The 19021-nt window shown below is 42.4% G+C and overlaps 1 protein-coding gene across 1 annotated transcript; it reads right to left on the minus strand.

The window, feature by feature from the left end:
• Positions 1–203: 203 nt before the first annotated feature.
• AMD1 (adenosylmethionine decarboxylase 1) lies at positions 204–17566 on the minus strand. The gene is made up of 9 exons (XM_090135887.1): positions 17082–17566; positions 7345–7431; positions 5785–5911; positions 5215–5317; positions 4389–4431; positions 4151–4295; positions 3085–3177; positions 2845–3000; positions 204–2348 (listed from the first exon to the last, which is right to left on the minus strand). Exons 1-9 carry the CDS (start codon positions 17210–17212, stop codon positions 2208–2210), a joined length of 1026 nt encoding a protein of 341 aa, XP_089992013.1. The 5' UTR covers positions 17213–17566; the 3' UTR covers positions 204–2207.
• Positions 17567–19021: the final 1455 nt, after the last annotated feature.

The following is a 19021-nucleotide window of genomic DNA, read 5'->3' on the forward strand; positions in this document are numbered from 1 at the left end:
CACTTTCATTTGGCTTCCCTGGATATCCTACCTCATTTTAAGCTACCAGCATAAACAACTGAAAGGCATCCCCCCTACAGAGGGGAAGTGAACTTAGTCAAGTAATTCAGGATAAGGAATACATAAATCTATTTCAAAATTAAACCAATTGGTACCAAAAAGCATGCGAGCACATGGGGCAGAACTGCTGGATCATCACTACAAACAATTTAAGCAAACTTTTATTGAAGCATTAAGTTGTGGTACAGATATTTTTAAATGATCAAAGTCTAACACCACAGAAATTATGAACACCATACTCCTCCCCATCCTGATCACCCCAGATAGTTCAATAATCCATTCAACAGCTTTCATTTTCATAGCCGAGGCTTATGCTTCTATTTATAAAATGTGTATTTCAGTATTACTTGAAAAGGGATCTTCAGTCTACTTGAAGGACCTCAAGCCAGATGTCAGATCAGTTGGGACAACATTTAACAAAAACCACTGAAATATTGGTCCTCAGTATTAACACCAAGAAGCATTACTGCCATTTACAGCACGTACTTGATAACATCGGTAAAGAACATCAACAATACATTTAAAATAAAAAAAATTCAGAGTGTTCCAACCACTTGATTTCTAACCAAGCAGACTTCAGTTTAGAAGCACTAAAAAACTGCTTCATTTATAAATACGGAAGGAACAACAAAAAAAAACCATTGCATCAAACCAGAAAGTCAAAACATTGCAAGGACAAGAGGAAAGAAAACCCCAATTTCTTAATTAATGTGCTGGTCTTACAGCTGTTAAGATCCTAGTATTTGCAAACATAGCTGAAAGTCTCCCAGCTTTTTAAAGTCTGCAGTTTAGTCAATACCCACTAATGTGACTTTGAATTACACACTTATTCATGTTCTATGAATAGCGTTCTACTTCACTTCTGTCCAGGTGTGCCAGACAGTTCTTGTTCTATGCCTTCACTGAATGCCCTCAAGTCACAGTAAGAGGAACCACCATAGAAATTAGGAGGAAAAAACAGATGAGGTCACAACACTCAAATACAACATAAGTCACATGCACAACAATGTCACAGGACTGTCACAAGATAGACGCATTAGCTTTGCTTTTGGAACAACAAAATGAAGTGACACTGGACTACTGTAGAAGCACTCTTTACAGTTAGAAGTGGTAACTTGGAAGTTTTACTGAGAATAACCCAAACCAATCAACACACCAGCCTGGCAAATCCCACTCCTTTGCTAAGTCTTCCTGCCAGTGCTCAAGAGCACCAGCTTCTTAGTCATAACTGGTGATTAGGAAAGAAGATGTCTGGTGCCAATATGAACATGCACTTTGCAAAGCTGTCACACAACTATGCCAAAGCACTTGGATCCTGACTCAGCTCTCCCCCATCAAGTATGACCTTTTCCAAACTCTGCCACTGTGTAGCAATGTGACAGCTTAGGGATGTGGACAGATAAATACCAGCATTAAGCTAAGACAAAGTTCAACCTGCATTAGTACCTGTACCCAAATATTTAGAGGTGAAAGACCAGTGCATTAGCCCAGTGCTACAGTATAGCTGAACAGATTCCTATAAATTTAGAGCATGAAAAAATCAGTCTGATGTAAAAATAAGACAACCACCACCTGTAGTAAGTAGCAAAACAATCTGTAACTGTTTTTAAGAACTTTCTCCAAACGCAAAAGTGTTACTTAGGAATCAGTTTCATTAGAAATCATACAAGTTTGTCAAAAATCATTTTAGACTGAAGTCACAACATAGATGAAAAAATCAATGACAATTTAACAAAGAACTGTCCCAGTGAGTAAGTTGAGGCTGAAGCCTAATGAGGACGAAAGCCTTGTCTGTGGGAAATTTTTGGCGATACCTGGAGAAAAACTATACTGTGTGTAATTCTACCTGAATCATTTTTACAAGTGGTGTTATGTTTCATACAGTAAGATTTTTCTACATGCACTTCAATTTCACAGCAAGAGTGGCATAGAGTACCTAAACACAGAAGAGAGCATTCATGCAAGATATCTAACTCCTTGATATAATAATGCATACAATTCAAAATGGTTATACTATGATTACACCTAGGGCTTTCCACAGCTACAAGGTGGTGGCAGTGGAAAGCATGGCCCCCTGAATCATTAACTAGAAAGCAACCACCACCTTCTCTATGGGATCTCTTTTTGCGCTTTTTCTTCATTCTTAATCAACTGTGCTGTTGCTGGCGATTCTTCGTAAAACTGGTAAAAACAAAATTGTAATCACTGAATTGAGCAATCTGGTGATCAAGACGTTTAAACCCTTCAATCTTCTGAGCGGAAGAAAACACTGTGCGACATTTAGAGCTCTAGAAAACAAAAAGTGAAGTTTACTTAGCATTAAGACACAGACTGGCACAATATGTTAGACGTCACAAGAACTACTAAATACATGTTTTACACTCTTGTATGACAGTAGCTCAAAGTTTTAGTCCCAAGCTACAATTCTTCTCCTTATGTAGGGTACTGCTCAGTCACTTGCTGGCAGCATCACCATCAGCACTTTTACAACTGACAGCTGTAGCCAAATTCAGAAAAATGCAAGTTATGCCTATACAGAACTCCATATGAAGTCACCACAACACTAAATTTGAACTGCCTTGTCTTAAACTGCAAGTTTTCTGGAGATCAAATTTAGTGCATGCCAAAGTAACACTGAAGAGTACTTCAACTTTCTAAGTAAACTACCATACAAATGTAGAGGCAAACTAGAAAATACTAGTGCCCCAGTAAAAACATCTCCAGCATTGTGTTTTGTGTCTATCTGCATTTCAGAAGCTAACAAGCTATTGCATGGGGACTTACCTGATTAACAAAGAGGGTTGTTACAAATTTTCCTGGCTTGAAAACCTCTACAACTTTTCTAATCAGGTCATCATAAGAAGTCTGACTTATGTTTGTTTCAAAACTAACATAAGAGAATTCTGGTTCTGGAGTGATGTGAATAGTCCAGTAAGTTCCCTGAAGAACAAAAAAAAAGAGGTTATTATCACAAGATAAGTAAAACTGGAAATTTGTATTAAGGTAAGCAAGTGAGAAACTTACATCCGATTTCATCCCATTCATTGAATACCCACAAGGATTGAACATTGTAGCATCAATAACAGAACCTGGTATCAGGTCACGAATTCCACTCATCTGAAAGAGAAGTTGAAATCACACATCTCTGTAAGTTTGTTCATTTAACTCAGAACAAATATTAATTTAGGAACAGGACACCAGAATTCTTTCAATAACAGATCAGTTTGATATTATGTACCACTGTAAATAAACTTTTCACCTTGTCACTTATCTGGTGAGTGCTGAGCCGCATACAAGTTATTGCATACGTTGACACTTACAGAACCAAACTGCATAGCAGCAAGAGGCAGCAACTTTGAGTTACAACATATAAATGCATCTGCAACTTATGCAAAATGGAGCACCTAGTCAACCAGTAAACAGCCTTCAGTTTGTGGATACATTTACTCTGGAGTGTGAATGTACTTCCTTCTACTCCATGAATAAAGCAGAACCCAAGGGATTCCCCTCACAGTACTTGAACTATAGAAAAATTTCTACAGCAAATACAGTAGTGAGAATCAAAACTTAAGAGCAGAAAACCAGATAAAGTCAGTGTATTTTATCAGTGAAATTTGTTCACATCACACCAGTTATTCATTTGGAAAAAAAAATTGAGGAAAGGAGGCAAAACCATCAGGGTTATGCTTGAACCTTAACCTCTCCCCCACTGCTATACTCTAAACCACCTAAAGAGCTTTGTGATTTATCTATAATTTTAATAGCTAGATACCTATACTATTACTTATCTTCAGCTCAAGTCTTACTTCTTGTCACCTCCATTCTACTCAATTGCATTTCTATGCCTATTTCTCTATTCTCCAGAGGAGGAAACTTCCAGTCACCAGGCACTGCAAATTGCTCTTTTCCATAGATTAAAGTGAGGACAGAAACTACAGAGTTAAACCCATTTGACCACAACACCAAAGCTCCAAAACATTAATCTGATTTTTTAAGACTGTTCCCAACATAAAATGAAGCTTATAAATAGAAGTAAAGCATTGCCTAATTTCAACCACCCCTAAAGTATTTAGCTTTCAAGCAAACATACACGAGTGACATCATTTGCAGTAACACCATCTTTCATGTAGAACTGGTCCATCACTACTGGGTCAAGCTCACTCATCAGAATTTCCAGTGTCTGATCAGGCTGATTGGATATCCGACTCTCTGGGAAATCCAGGGTGTACAGGTACCTATGTATGATAGAAATCACTTATGTAATCAGTATTATTAGCACCAAGTTCAGCTGTCAGCCCCAAAGATATTCAAGTTCTTGTAATACATACCAGCAATCAGAATTCATACGTCCCATGCAATAAGCTGCTCCATCTAGTCAAGACAAAAAGGCACCAGTTAACATACCACAGCAGATAGCTTACATAATACTGGCCTCACTCCACATTTAAGGATAGTGTCTCTCACAACACACCAAGTCACTGATACAGCTAATATCTGTATCAAATAAGTAGGCATTTAAGAAGCATTAAGCCAATAGCCAGAAAAACAGACTCCTTCGGGTGGTCTGAGCACCCCGGCACAGAGCCTTATAGCTTTGACTGTGCACATACAGATATGCAAGGTTTCTCTGTTTCTACTTGCTAAACACTCAGTACTACAGCTTCCATGTTGTCTCAAAAAAAAAAAAATCCTTTTCTGCCAGTATTTAAAAATCAAAGTTCCAGGCTTTAGATCTCATTTAATAAAATGCTCAAATTAAATCTTAAATGCAGTACAGTGACTATTCAGAACAGCTTATATTTTTCTTCACTGTATTGGTTGTTACATTACTACTTTATCTTTGCAGTGAGGTTTTCGGAGTCTGAGAGCTGGATTTTGCAGACTTATTTACTCTATTCCTGAAAATCATCACGGTTAAGAAAAGGTGCTACGTGTCAAGCTTAGGAGATTTCAAGTTCGATTTTAGTAAGTGAATATCAGGAAATTCTTTATAGCTTTTTTAACTGTATGCTGTTGAAGCTTGCGTCAGTTGCTGCAAGATCCACTAAATGAATGGCCTCAAAATCTATATATTATCATGCCACTTGTTGCTTCTCACTTCATTTCAACACTTTATACAAGCTGTGCAACCTCACTGTAGTTTCATATACTTACTTGGGAAAATTTCATTAAGAAACTCCACTTCTTCCTGGAAATTCCTATGTGGGTACTCCTGGTGGGAAGGCTTCATGAAATTCTTACGTGAATAAAAGAAGCTCTGAAAAAAAAGTATATGTTAGATATCAAATATCTCCCTACAACTTAAAAACCTAGAAGCAATTTAGAAAATTTAATATAAGCTTTTACAGGACATGACTTCTCCATGTCAAAAATGCTGCTAGACATTTGTTTATTCCTAGCTTGATTAGTAAGCTACAGGAGAGAGCTTATTTCTGAATTGGTTTTCCACAAAAAAAAAATTCAATTATTTCAGCACTGACTACATAGGCATGGAAGTTCTTCACCTTTAAGTAACCTTAACTCTGCACAGTAGCATTTATAAGGCTGCGATCTTTAAAAGGCAAATAGAAGGCTAAATTCCACAGCAGAGCAAACAGTCATATAACCTATTCTAGGAAGCAAACAACTAAGAACTATTTGAAATAAAAAAATATGAAATGAGTTTGAAATGTTAATAAAAGGCTTGCTGTCTGTTTTAAGGGAGATGCATTTTCAACACTTTACCTGAATTGAGTCAAACCCACTGTACTCCCTAGCAAGCTCCAACAGGGGAACCAGTGCTTGCAGTAAGAGGGTGGTACCACACGTCTTCAAAATGAAACGTCTCTTGGAGACAAACATGCTACTCTCACTGTAAAAGTGATGAGAAAAATACATTAAACACTTAACACAAAGCAGGAGACAAAAGTTAGGTCTTGGTTTCTATCCCAACCACATGCATTATTGCAAATGAACATTCAGTATACAGGACATTAACATGCTTGGCAAATTGATCAAATCAGTAGTTTAGCAAACATATGAGAGCTGTTATGATTTCCTAAAACCATTACCTGCTCTAGCTGCATGATATTACACAGCTACTGCCATGCAGGAAAAGAGCTACATATATTACATGTCCTCAGTCTATTCAAGAAACACAGGTGCTGAGAAGCAAGTACACAACAAACAAGCAGTTTCTTAATCCAGCTGCAGAATGGAGTCAAACCTCAAAAATCTCAGCTGAAATAAAGCTATCAAGAAAGTCAGCCCAGAGAGAAGCAAAATCCTTGCAGAAATTAATACTATATCTGACTGCATCTTCTAAGAAATCTGACTACTAGAAAGTGATTAATCAGCATCTGTCCACAGAAATCACAGGTTATAACCACAGTTCTATACGTCTTATGCAGAAGATAAAGTTTATGTACTGTTGACTTCTTTAAGCCAGATACAGAACTACAAGCCCACTGAACTGAAGATTAGCATTGATACTACATCCAGAACACTTAAAGCATATAGCAAGTACTTTCTCAAATAAATGAAGAGGACAAATCTGGCTTAAATAGTTTTAACTCAGCTTAGAGTGCTGTTTAAGAACACAAAGTAAAGGTTATATTTTACCCAGGAGTTATTTCAGAATTTTATTTTTAAATACAGAACTTGAAGACTTCAGCAGTTTTTGACTAGTTTGCTCTTAACCCAACCTTCCTTTCCAGACAGCCTTTCAGAGTACAAAAGCTTCAGATTTTGTAATCTGAAGTAAAGCAGAGATTGTCAATGTGTCTGACAAGTTGATATAGAAAAAAACATGGAAGTATTTTCAAGATGAAAAACACACAGCAAAAGGCCAACTGCTGTGCAAGGCCAAAATCCCAAGATTTCAGGAAAGACACATTTTTACAAGTATTCTTTATGGTAATGTATTATCTGTCTTTAAAGCCAATTTATTGATATTTGTGTTGACCTAAAACTAACACTTATATGCACTGTTTTGCTGAAGTGTTCCTAAAGTTCAAGTAGATTTTTAATTGGAGGAGACTTATGTATCCCAGGACAAAAATTCAATGATCAGGTGCAGAAATGCCACAACAAGTAAAAACTAATCACATTTAACAATCATGAAAACATTCCTGTTACCAAACAGAAGCATGATAGTACTACAATTAGCATGCCCTTGCAAATTGTAGCTGTTAATGACAAGATCTTAACCCAAGATTGGATTATCAGCCAAACATCATTTCCCATACAACAGCTTTAACATTTTTAGCTATTGGGCTCCCTAAGAAGCAGCTACAATAGGCTTACCTGAGTACATAAGCTTCCTGCTTGTCAGTTTTTGTCACACTTATGATCAAACAATGCACATTCTCCAGAAGTTTGTCCCACTCAATCCTGTAAGGAAATGACAAGAGTCAAAACAGGTTAAACTGAAGCTTTCTGAAACACTGGATTAAAAATGAATAACAAAAAGGATTGTAAATGTATCGTCTCCTTTCACGTGCACAGATGCAGCCATGAACCCAATAGAAATGCTATTCAATTCTTAGCTCTCAATGGCAAAATTTGAGTTTTCCACAGGAACCATTAGAATAATCTGCTGCATGGGTGCAACTATCAAACAACAGTGCCAAGACGCTAACAAGGGAGGTGTAATGCTACGATGGGATAATAATAGCACAGTGGCAAAGTCTTTGGCTATAGTAAATAAGAACAAGCCCAAATGCAGCAGCCATGGGTTCAGAAATGAAGGAAAAGAACTGCTTATCTTTGGAAGGCCTCAGATAGGCAGGGATCTCCAGTAAGATACCTTCATCTCCATTGCCAACCCTTAAATGATGTCTGCAAGGGGGTGGATCCTGGCTTCACCCCTTCCAGTCACTCAGGTGCACTGCATACACCTGAGCTCCACTGGGTTGGCTCTGCCTTCCACCTGGTGCTCAATCACTGCTTCAGGCCATGACTTAGCATTTCTGCTACAGCAAGTTAAACATTATATCCTCCATATAGGAAAAGGAGAAAATTTGATATTTATTGATATAAAGCAAACAACGTATGCTTTATACTGAATCTTCACATACTTTCAATTCCAGGAGCCACTGGTAGCCATCAGAGCAACACAACAGTACATTATCATTAAGAGGTTACATCTATTCAACTTAGAATCAAGTTCATAATTTTAATGAAATTCAGCCCTAAGAAGTAATACATCTTAATGGCCTGAATTCCTCTTTGATCGATCTGGATAACAGAATTCCTTCTACTTCTAGAAGATGTAGATTCAACATCTGCTAGATTTCACTATGATGGTATACATTTAGTGTTTCAATTCTTAGCTGTCATTATTCATTCGGAGAGAAATTCTACTAGCAAACTGAAAATTCAAAAGGCACAAATAAAGCAAAAAAAACTTCCAAGCACTCATCAGAAGTTACAGACTTGCAAAAAAAAAAACAAACCCTCAACTACTGTCACTTCAAGTCTTATATCTATTAGAAGAATCCAATACAGCAGTAAAATTTGCTGTGGGACAGATACAACTTCACAAGGTCACAAAATTACAAGACTGTCACAGCTTCCCATTTCTCCCTTCCCACAGCATATTCCAAATGTAGGTTTGTGCTGGCTCCTGCTCGGACCTATTATGAGAAAGGAATTTACTAACCCAACATATAAGCAAGTTACCCACCAGGTCATAGAACACAGAAGCAACTATGAAGAACTAAAACCCTTTTATCAGCTGGTAAAAGGAAACACTATTTTCTTCCAATCACCACACAAGCTCCCAGATGAGCTCAGCTGTCCCTGTAACTGTCAGCCTAATCCTCAAGGGTCAGACCTTCTCTCCCTTTGGCACAGCACAAGCTTGATAGCTGTACTTCAGGACAAAGCACTCACTGTTAATTCTAGCAGTAGGGTTGTTCCAGCAGCTACAAATCTTTCCCCTTAAGGGAAAAGGTAGTCAATTTGCTGGAGTGAAACTTCAATGCAAAGCTGAAGTTTTAGGTTCTCCTATCTCCCAGCTGTAGTCCAGATGCTCTTTGCTTCCTAAGCACCCCAGTAAATAAGTGCCTCGTTTCTCCCTCACTTGAGGATGCTTCCTGATCTGAATTCTGCACCTTTGCTACTTGAGGATTTTCTCCTTTTGAAGTCTGCATTGCACTAAACCAATGTAAGTCAACCAGAACATGCTTAGCTTACAGACTGTATCCTTCTTTTAGGAAAGAGTGAAGCTATGAAAAGTGACTTTAAAAGAATCCTCTCCATCTTGAAATCTCTCATGATTAGGAGCACATCTGATCAACTTTATGAAATCCAATTTTTAATGATCCAGATATTCAAAGCAAATTTTTCCCTACCATTCCAGTTAGTGAACCTTGATAAGATTCTGTTCAGCAACTGGAGATATGACAGCACAGGCTGCTCAAATCAGCAGACCAAGTTGGTCAGCTCATTTTGAATGCACTGACACATTAAACTCTATGCCATACTATGGGCTGTGTTTCTCATACTCAAGTTCATATGAAAATGCAACCAGTCTCTTATCTTTGAGCAACCTGGCAAATGCAAAGAGTGAAACTGTTGATGTCAAACTTTAATATAGTCCTGGACAACCAGGCTATTTTGGTGAGAAGAGGACTTCAGGATTTAGTCATCTTGAAGCTACAGCATACCCGCATACGTTTGCCAGCTTTAGTATCTTTCCTGTAACATCTTACTATACTCTTCTTGTAAACTGAACTAGATGATGTGTTAATTGTATTTGCTACTGCAGAGTAACTCCAAATCACCCCAGCAGCACTTCTGTTTATGTCTTATCTGTCCCTGATGAAACAATACTCAGAGGTCTAACATAGCATTTGTGACAGCTGAGGCAGAGATCTCTTACACTGCCTGATGCTGCAGTAATTCTACTTGTACACCGATAAGATTCTGTACTTGTCTGAGTATTAATGGACCTGTAACTATCTCAGACGCTGCCAAAGCATAAATCTGACTTCACCGGCTTCTTAGCTGGTCAAAATCTCAGCATCGTGCATGTAAATAAGAATTCTCTAAATATCACTGTACTGCAGCAATGGCCATTTCAGGAAAATAACTCCGTAAGTCTCAGTCATATTAGTGGAGGAAGATGCAACAATTCTAAGGTTCAAGAGCACAACGAGGGATTCAATATAGCACCAATACAGTGATACATGTTAAATCCAAAGCAAACCATGCAAAGTCCCTACTTAAGTTCATTAGTACTATAGTTGGCATTTTGGTACTGCAGTGTAAACTGCAGTGGCACAACATATTTAAAATCTATTAAAGCTCTGCTCTATTCTTCAGTACTCCAACTACAAAAATCACAGCTAACCATATCCTAAGTGTCTGTGCATTCAGTTTTTACAGGAATTAATGGAGAATTAATTAATTTTTAGTTGTTTGATTAAGGTAGCATTGAGAAAGAAAAAGCCAGCAAATTGAGAAATACGCAAGATGTCAATCTTGATCCAGAAACATACATAAAACCAACAAAAGGTTGCAGCAGCCAGGATGAGATTTGGCCACATCATGAAATTTTATGGAGATGCTCACCTTATCTATATGCATTTTAAAGCTGAGCGCAGGAAGCAATTACAGAAAGGCCACCTCACTAACATGCTGGATTTGATCTCTATATAATCTCTATATAATTAAACAAGATGACCTTTTTATTTGACATTTTTCATTGTTTTAAGCAGAGCTAGAAAACATTTGGGATTGCTTTGTTCTGCACAGTCAAGGTTTACTAAGTTTAACTGTTCCTTTAATCTGCAGAATTATTCAAGAGTTTCAGCTAAGAGACAATGTCTTCCCCAAACACTTACCATGGAAGCAAAAATTAAGAGATAGCCTTTCAATATTATCAGTGCATGTATTACACTTAATGTCATTGTATTTTGTCAAACAAAAAACCTTGAAGTTAATAACTGTGAAAGACTTGAGCATTACATCCTGTTTCATATTAAACTAAACTGTGAAGCAAAGCCTCCAACTGAAAAAGAGCCCAAGAGACTAATTTTCAATGAAATGCCATCATGGGCTTCTGCTCCTCCAAATTCCCCTTTCAAGGGGAAATGAGGATTGCATTACCACTTCCTATATTTCTCATAAACAGCCATCAGGGCAACACCAGACACTTTGGAGCCAATCTCTCCATGAGGAAGCTAAGCATATTAGAAGACAATACTTGAGTATCATTGGTAGCCAAGTGACTTCTGTAGCAGGCTTGCATCCACTGGAACTCCAAAGTGACAAAAATCATCTGAGACCAACAACTTGTTATGTAAAGTGAGCATCACCCATTCCAAAGTGATAAAATCCTGTTTCTTAATTATCAAACAGTAAACACCCACTGAAGGTCAGAAGCTTTTCCAAAAGGCAAGCAATGTGCATCTTAAATGGCTGCATGTGCCCAGAGAATAAAAAAGTGAAATGAATACATGTACTCAAGTGTAAACAACTGTCTATACTTAAATAATAGAAAGCTGCTTGTTCTTTACTTGACTATCTGAAGATATAAAAAAGAATATATTTTAACAATCTACTCCCACATCCTACCCTATCAGCAGACTGTTTCAGGCCAACCAGGAAGGGAGTAATAGTGATTTAGGAGATCTAGAACTCTGTGAACAACTTGTTCCTGTAAACAGTCCTGTACAGTCAGCAGCCTCCCAAACATACACCCTTCCCAGTCCTTTCAGCATCTTTCTCATGGAGCTCAGATAGCACTGTGTGAAAGTTGTTCTGTAGTAAGGCAGGAATTCTTTGGGAAAACAAAACTTCTAAAGACAGCTTCAGCTGTACATATACACTCTTGCATAGCTATTCATTAAAAATAAGACAGCTGACAAATGTGTAGCAATCAATGCAATAACCAATTTTACCTTGTACTTGACTGTTAAGATCTTGTTTAAAATCAAGTATTGAGCTATGAAGTAATACCTTTCATTCCCTCCACCTGTTACCTCCTAAATATTTACCTCATTAACAGGTTCAGCAGACAGTATCCTGACAGTACCCTGATCTAAATCATGGGTAAATGTAATGCCCAGTCCAAGCCACCTATGCACAGCTAGCATAGAAGCTGACTGAATGCCAGTCTCAGAGCTGCAACATCACTTAAAATTATTTTGAAACAGGTAGAAGTAGTAGATGCCAACTACTCAAAACACAAGCTTCTTAAAGCATCTCTAGCTGCTCATGTTTTTCCCAGCAGAATGACAGATGCATGTTAATTACTTCCTATTAAAATTATAATTTAGCTTATAGATTGCTGTTGAATATAGACTTATTTGAATCATATATACTCAAGGAACTTCCAACATGATAATTTTACTTCTGCAGTATCTGTGGGGCACACAAGACCCACACACCCTCTGCACAGCTTTGAAAATAGATACACAAAAACTCCATACATTTCCCTTATCTTAAGCCTAAACCCTTTCCAAAGATATGCACATAATCTTGAGTGAAAGGTAAGCACCTGAATAGCAAGTCATACCCACATCACAAGCAATTCCACCACACACTTTTAGCTAGAAGATCCTGAGCCAACTAGTAAAAATAATAATTCCCCAAGGACTCCAGGATGTTCCAGCCAGGGCACAAAAGAGACCACAGATACTATTTTAAAGGCTGTGTACTGCTACTGTCACAGGTCCTTTATTACTGTTGCTACAGCAGTATACAAGGAATGCTGACTTCCATACTTCACCTCCAGAGATATTTGAGGGGCATTTGTATGTGTTATCTTTTGATGTAACAGACCTGACACTCAAGATGTTTCAGGAAGCATAAGCCGTGATAAGCATTTGGACTTCAGCAGAAGTCTTGCATGCAACACTGAAGGCAAGTTTGAGTCTAATCTTCTCCAGAAGGAACACACTGTAAGGCAGTAACTGTCTGCCATAAGCATCAAGCCTCCCTGCTCTCCTGGCTGAATAAACAGTCATTAGGAAAGCCATTTTAAGAACATACCAGTAGCCACAAGTTTAAAGAGGTTTATGAAGTGGCTTATGACAGGAAGTAACTAACCAAATCCTGAAGTTTCAGCAGTAAGGTAGGAAAATATCAAACGGCCTTCAATGGAAGTCTTAGTTTTCGGCAAGCATAATCACAGTCAGTAGCAGTAAGCATAAAAGGGCTTGGCTTGTTTCCTTTGTGTGAAGCTATTCTTTAAGCTTGTAACTTGAGAATTACAAGCAAATGTTTTATCTGCCATTTTAAACCTGTCTGCAACAGGGGAAGACTGAATTCTTAGTAAAGTTCTCCAGATCATCTTTTATGTCCACATGAGATAAGCTCATAGAGCAGAGACAGCATCCTGCCTCCCTGTACAACCCTGCCTCCCCTGCCCCTGCACATGTCAGGTGCCACAGGCAGTAGTGCTACACTTCTGTGCAGAGCCTCCCAGGAGTAAGAGCACAGTAGGCTTGAAGCCCAGCCTTCCTGCACCTTTGCTGTTTGAAGGAACGTGCAATAACACTTCCAAGCTCTGCAGGACTGTGGGAGTTGACTCAGGCTAAAGGCTGTAGTACAAAGCAAGTACTTAGAGGACTTCCATCAGATGCTTGCCTTTGCTGTTGCTTAGCAGTTCTCATCTGGCATAGACTGAGAATTTCACAGTATCAGTATCACCCCATATTGCTCATAACTGCACTGCTCTTTCTCCAGTTCCTTATTTGTATACACTTGGACACAAGATAACTAAATTAAAGGTTCATAAGTATCATCTCAATTTTGAATGCTTGAGAGGTGCACTCCTAAGTTCTAGAATCCTTAGCCTACTGCTTCAAACTTGTGTGCACTCAAGACAGGAAGCTCAGTGGCTTAGCTGCACTCTCATCTGAAGGCACGAGCTGCTTTCTTTGCTGTGGGGACAGTGAAAACACTACTCAGTCACCACAGAATTCCACTCGCAGCATGGTCATCATGTTTTCAGCAAAACCTCATTTTTATACTTGAAGACTATTTTTAACAAACTTGCTTTGCATAGCACAGTGAGAACATGCACCAAGGTAACGCAAATGACCAAAACCACAAAAACGTTAACTCCGTTCCATTTCTCAGTATGAGCGGGGCAGGCATCCCCAGATGCTTATCATTATTTCAATGTCAGGACCTTTCTGCAAAACTCATAAGCAGACAAAGAAAAAGCCCCCACACCTCCACAAATTAAAGCCATGTTAATCCATTTTCTTCTAGTTTTCAGCTGGGACTCTAACCGAAGGTATTAGAACAATAAATTTCACATCTATACATATTATTCTCTAAAAAGCAGCTTTGCCCAAAGGAGAAAGAGATGTCGTAACTTCTTCATTAACCAGTTCTTGAACCTTTGCCTTAGCAGCTGGTAATATCCAAAGACTTCAAACTATCTGATCCCTAGCAAGGGCACACAACATGGAACAACATTTTTGGCTTTGAACACCAGCTTAGTCATTCCGTAAATGAATAGCTGACATTTCACTACTAAGCAGGTACAATACAAAAGGCAAGCTCAACTGGTTTGCAACTTGACTCTAATTTCACTATTGTTCTACAGTTTCAGCTTTGATTTCAAACTGTTCAAATGAGCTTATTCAATTGCCTGTATGGAATTAGCATAGCAGGGTACACTGCATTCAGAATTGTCTCATTTGCCTCTATCGGCTGTAGTGAAAATAATTTAGAGCCAACATTTCTCAAGAAGATTGTTAATAAAACTGTTTCATGCTAGCACAGTGTCACTGATCGTTATCCCTAAACACAGGTTAACAGCACATCTCAGATGTCACACCTTCGTACCAAAAAAGGTAGACAGATCAGCATCCTGTATTAAGACCCAATTAACACAAATGCTTTCAAAGCTCCTTCCCCATTCTGAAATTGTGTTAAAAGCCACATGTTCAATAGTTAACAGTTTGTATCTACCCTATTAAAGTTTTATGGCCATATCTAAACACTGTGAAGGAGCTGCCCAAGCACTTGCCTTCCATTCCATTAAGTTGTATTAAGCAGCCTTAAAAACCAGGTTTGCTGGTTTGTAGAAAGAAGTTCACATCACAGATGAAACAGAGCATGAATGTGTCAATGAAGAAAATATTTGCAGAACACCAGAAGTTCTGTAGGTTCCAATACCAGCATACAAATGCTAAATCATTTTTTTTGGAAGTTTTTGTATTTAAAATAAGTTAAATACAGCAGAAACCCTGGAGTGCCTACATAACATTCAAGATAAACGGTAAAAATTTCAGCTAGAATTTGCTCTTCCAGGGTTGCCTGTACCCTTCCAGGTTAGCTGTACAAGTTCAAACTTTATATTTGCTATATCTCTTAAGTAATAACAAACATATAATCGCATCTCATCATTTCCATGATGAGCACAAATATTCAAAAAAGGTGTAAACAGCTTTATATGTCAGAGTTACATGAACAAACTGCCTCAGAGCACCAGGCCAGAGGCAAACATCTATGTGGCACTGCTTCTGTCATGGCAGAAATGAAGCTTCTGGTAGCTGTGAGCTAGTGACATAGACACACGTGCATGCACACAGGATGCCCATTATTTTAGGAGAGGCTGTTATCTGCTCACCAGCGATTCAGACCTTTAGACAGCTAATTCTATTAATACGTTTACAAAGGGAATCTGCTGAGAAATGCTGAAACAAAGGAAAAGAGAAATAGCACAAGCTGAGTATGTGCCTTTGACTGGAGATGCTGCCTTTATTACCATATCCCATACATAAAAACACATCACAACATCTCATCTGAGCATCCTGAAGAAAGACCACTGGCTAACAGCAATACATGCAAGCAGATCTGGATATACCACTAGATTCTCTGGGTGCCATCCCAACCCATGAGTTCAGTTTTACCAGACCTACAATGACCTAACAGAAGTGAGCCTTTGCATTTGCCTCACATGCCAAAGATAAAACAGCGTTTTCAACTACATGAATCCATCACATCCGTATGCAAACCTTGTTCTCCCTGCAAACTTGTACATGGTCCTGAGCCCATTTTAGGGCAAGTAAGCAGATTTTGCTCTCATTTCGAGCTTGCTGCAGCCATTTTCTGACACTTCCAGGGTGCTTGTACCACAGTAACATATTCAGCAGCTCTACAGTCGGACCTCTTACTACAGGGACAGGCATCCCAGCCTACCGAGGCAGCTCCTTCTACGAAGTACCGTACCGGGGAGCTACGGCTCAACCACCCGACGTAACCCTGCCCGATGGGGTCTCCACAAGGCAACCCGTGACCACCAGACCCGGCGTTAACGAGGGCCCGGCTCAGCCGCAGCGGTAGGAAAGCCGTCCGCTGCCCGCGAGGCCGACTCGGGAGCACGTGTGCAGCCGAAGCCGTGCGGGCCCGGGCCTTTCTTCCTGCCTCGCTGGGTGGCAGTGAAAGAAGCGCACATTCTTCAGATACCCATTGGGTGACAGGCAGGGGCCCACCCCTGCGCGGCGCCCAGTTCTCATTGGCTTGAACTTGTCAATGGGGGAGAAAAAAAAAAAAGAGAGAGAGGCAGCGCGCCTGGGAGCAGCGCCAAGAAACTCACGTGTAAGCCGCGGCTCCGGCCACACTTCTGCGGGAGGAGCCCCCCCAGCCCCCCCGCCCGCCTCCCTCCGTGCCTACCGCGCCACGGGGCCGCCGGAGGGACCGGCCGCGAGGGACCCACCTCCCTCACGGCGGCCGGAGCCCCGTCCCCGCGGGCGGCCTTCCCCGGCCCGCCTCCGCTCAGCCCGCCGCGCGTCGCCGGCAGCGCCCCGCGCTGTCAGAGGGACGGGGAGCGGCGAGGCCCGCCGCCCTCAGGGCGCGCGCGCGGCCGCCGCCACCAACGGCTCCCGCTCGCGGCGGCCCGGAACCAACCGCCGTCCGCCCGCGCACGGCCATTACCCGCGGCGCCGCCGCCGCCACCACGCCCGAGCCGCGTGCGCGCCGGCCGCTGCCCTCCTCCCCTCCATCCCTCCCTGCCCTCCTCCCGCGGCCGTTACGGCGGCTCTCCCCGCTCCCTCCCGCGGCCGTTCCCGGACCTGGGTATGGTGCGGAGGTCGCCGGACCCCTTGCTCTGGTGCGGCTCCTGCGGCGCGGGCTGCTGCCGGGCGAACCACACCTCCAGCAGCTTCTCGGTCCCTTCGAAGAAGTGTGCACCGTTCTCCTTCATGGTGAGACAACTCGGCAACCAACAACCACAGAAATTAACGGCGACCCCACCGCCGCCCCCGGCTCCCGCTCCGTCCCGGGCGGGCTTCACCTTCTGGGGCTGTTGTGGCTTTTTTTTTTTTTCAATATTAATTTAGAAAAAAAAAAAAAAAAGAAAAAAAAAGGATTTTTTTTTTTTAAGCCACCCTGAATGCGCGGCGGCGAGCGCGGCGTGAGCGTATGTGAGAGGGTTACAGTCCGAGCGGGCGGGCGGGCGGTGCGGTTCCTTGTAGTCCGTGTTCCCCTGTTACAGAGAAGAGCGGTGAGCGAGCGCTAGCTAATGTCGCCGGCCATACTGTGTAAGCGAGGGGCTGCGCGCACTCCGCCGCCTTTATAGCTCGCCGGATCGCGGGGGCACACCGCGCGGCTGCGCGCCTGCCATTGGCCGGCCGCCTCTCGGGCCCGCCCTCCCTCGCTTCTGATAGGACGGAGGGAACGCCCGTCGCAGACTATGCCGGCTCGCCGCCCCATCCACTGCAGCCCGCCCGCTCAGCCTGGAGGAGCGGGAGCGCGGGGCTGGGGCTCGGGCTGAGGCAGCGCCCGGTACCGCGGCTGGGCCCGGCCGGCCCTCGTCGCCCCTAAGCGGGATAGCGGGCTGAGGGCGGCGGGGGGCGATCGGAGCCGGGAGACCCGGGGAAGGGAAGCCGAAGCAGCGGAGCGCTGCAAAGGGACGCCCGCGCAGCCTCGGGGCGCTCCAAGCGACGGCTGTCGCTGCTCCCCGCGCCGTGAGGGGAAGCGAGGAGTTACCTCAGCGCCCGGGCGTCGTGACGGGGCCCGCTGGGGACGGGCAGCCGTGCCGGGCGCCGTGTGGAACGAATCATGCGGCTGTGCGGTCCTTTAAAACGTGTTTTTAACGCCGTTACGATAAGCCCTGCGTTATAACGCCGCTTAGCGCAAGGAAAGCCCCGCGGTCGAGCAGCCGGAGAGCAAAAAGCCGTTCCGCCCCGGCGGGCTCCGTCCGGCAGCGGGGGCAGAGGGCCGATGGATGGGCGCTGCCGAGAGGCGCCGGGACGGCAAGGCTCGGCTCAGGGGGCGGCCCCAGAGGGTGGCTCTCACAGGGTGACTCAACCAGCGTGAGTCAGCCGGGCGGGAAGCACCCGGCCCGAAGAAGTCACTGCCGTGGAAAGGTGGTCTTCTCTCGGCTGCGTCTTGCTGCCTCCTCCGCTGAGCCGGTACGAGCGCTGGCATGGCCGTGCAGCGGGCTGCGTCAGCTTTAATGAAAGTGATTTAATTCTCACCGTGGTTAGTAGGCTTTAAATCGTGATCGTTCTTAACGTACATCGGTTTCTCGAGCCTGTTGGTGTCTCAGTTTCGTGCACGCTTGTGCTGGCGTAAATAAGAGCTTGGACATGCACGAGAAGTTACAGGTGGGGAGTGGAGCACTACTTTTTGTGTGAGTTCTATGGGTTTATAGTGCTCAGGGAAACCACGGATGAGAGGTTGTGAGCTCTGACCAGCCACAGACCCCGCTTGTTCTTAACGCTACTCCTCCCATCTTCATTTCTGCACACACGCTAATTCTAAATCCCGCCTTCTGTTAATGTTGGTCGGGAGCTTCTGGTTACAAGCAATCTGTGTGACATTGCTCCGAGCAGACATGTCTTTTTCTTGTCTTGGAAGGAGTCTCTGATGTCCCAACCCCTGGCTAGAGCATGGGTTCACCCCATGCCTTAGACCACATGCACATAATCTCCAGCGTTTCCCAAGGGCCAACCATGCTTTCTCTGCTCCATTCAGCAAGTGCTGTCTGACCTGCCCAAGCCAGGCTTCG

This window comes from Phasianus colchicus, chromosome 2 (genome assembly GCF_987193195.1).
Source record: "Phasianus colchicus chromosome 2, bPhaCol1.hap1.1, whole genome shotgun sequence".
NCBI classification, from domain to species: Eukaryota; Metazoa; Chordata; class Aves; order Galliformes; family Phasianidae; genus Phasianus; species Phasianus colchicus.

Coding starts and splice junctions, on each gene's coding strand:
- AMD1 (XM_090135887.1), bottom strand. CDS start 17,212: ATGAAGGAGAACGGTGCACACTTCTTCGAAGGGACCGAGAAGCTGCTG. Junction 7,432..17,081: donor GACCTCCGCACCATACCCAG/GTCCGGGAACGG, acceptor ATTTCCTTACAG/GATTGAGTGGGACAAACTTC. Junction 5,912..7,344: donor CAGGAAGCTTATGTACTCAG/GTAAGCCTATTG, acceptor TCACTTTTACAG/TGAGAGTAGCATGTTTGTCT.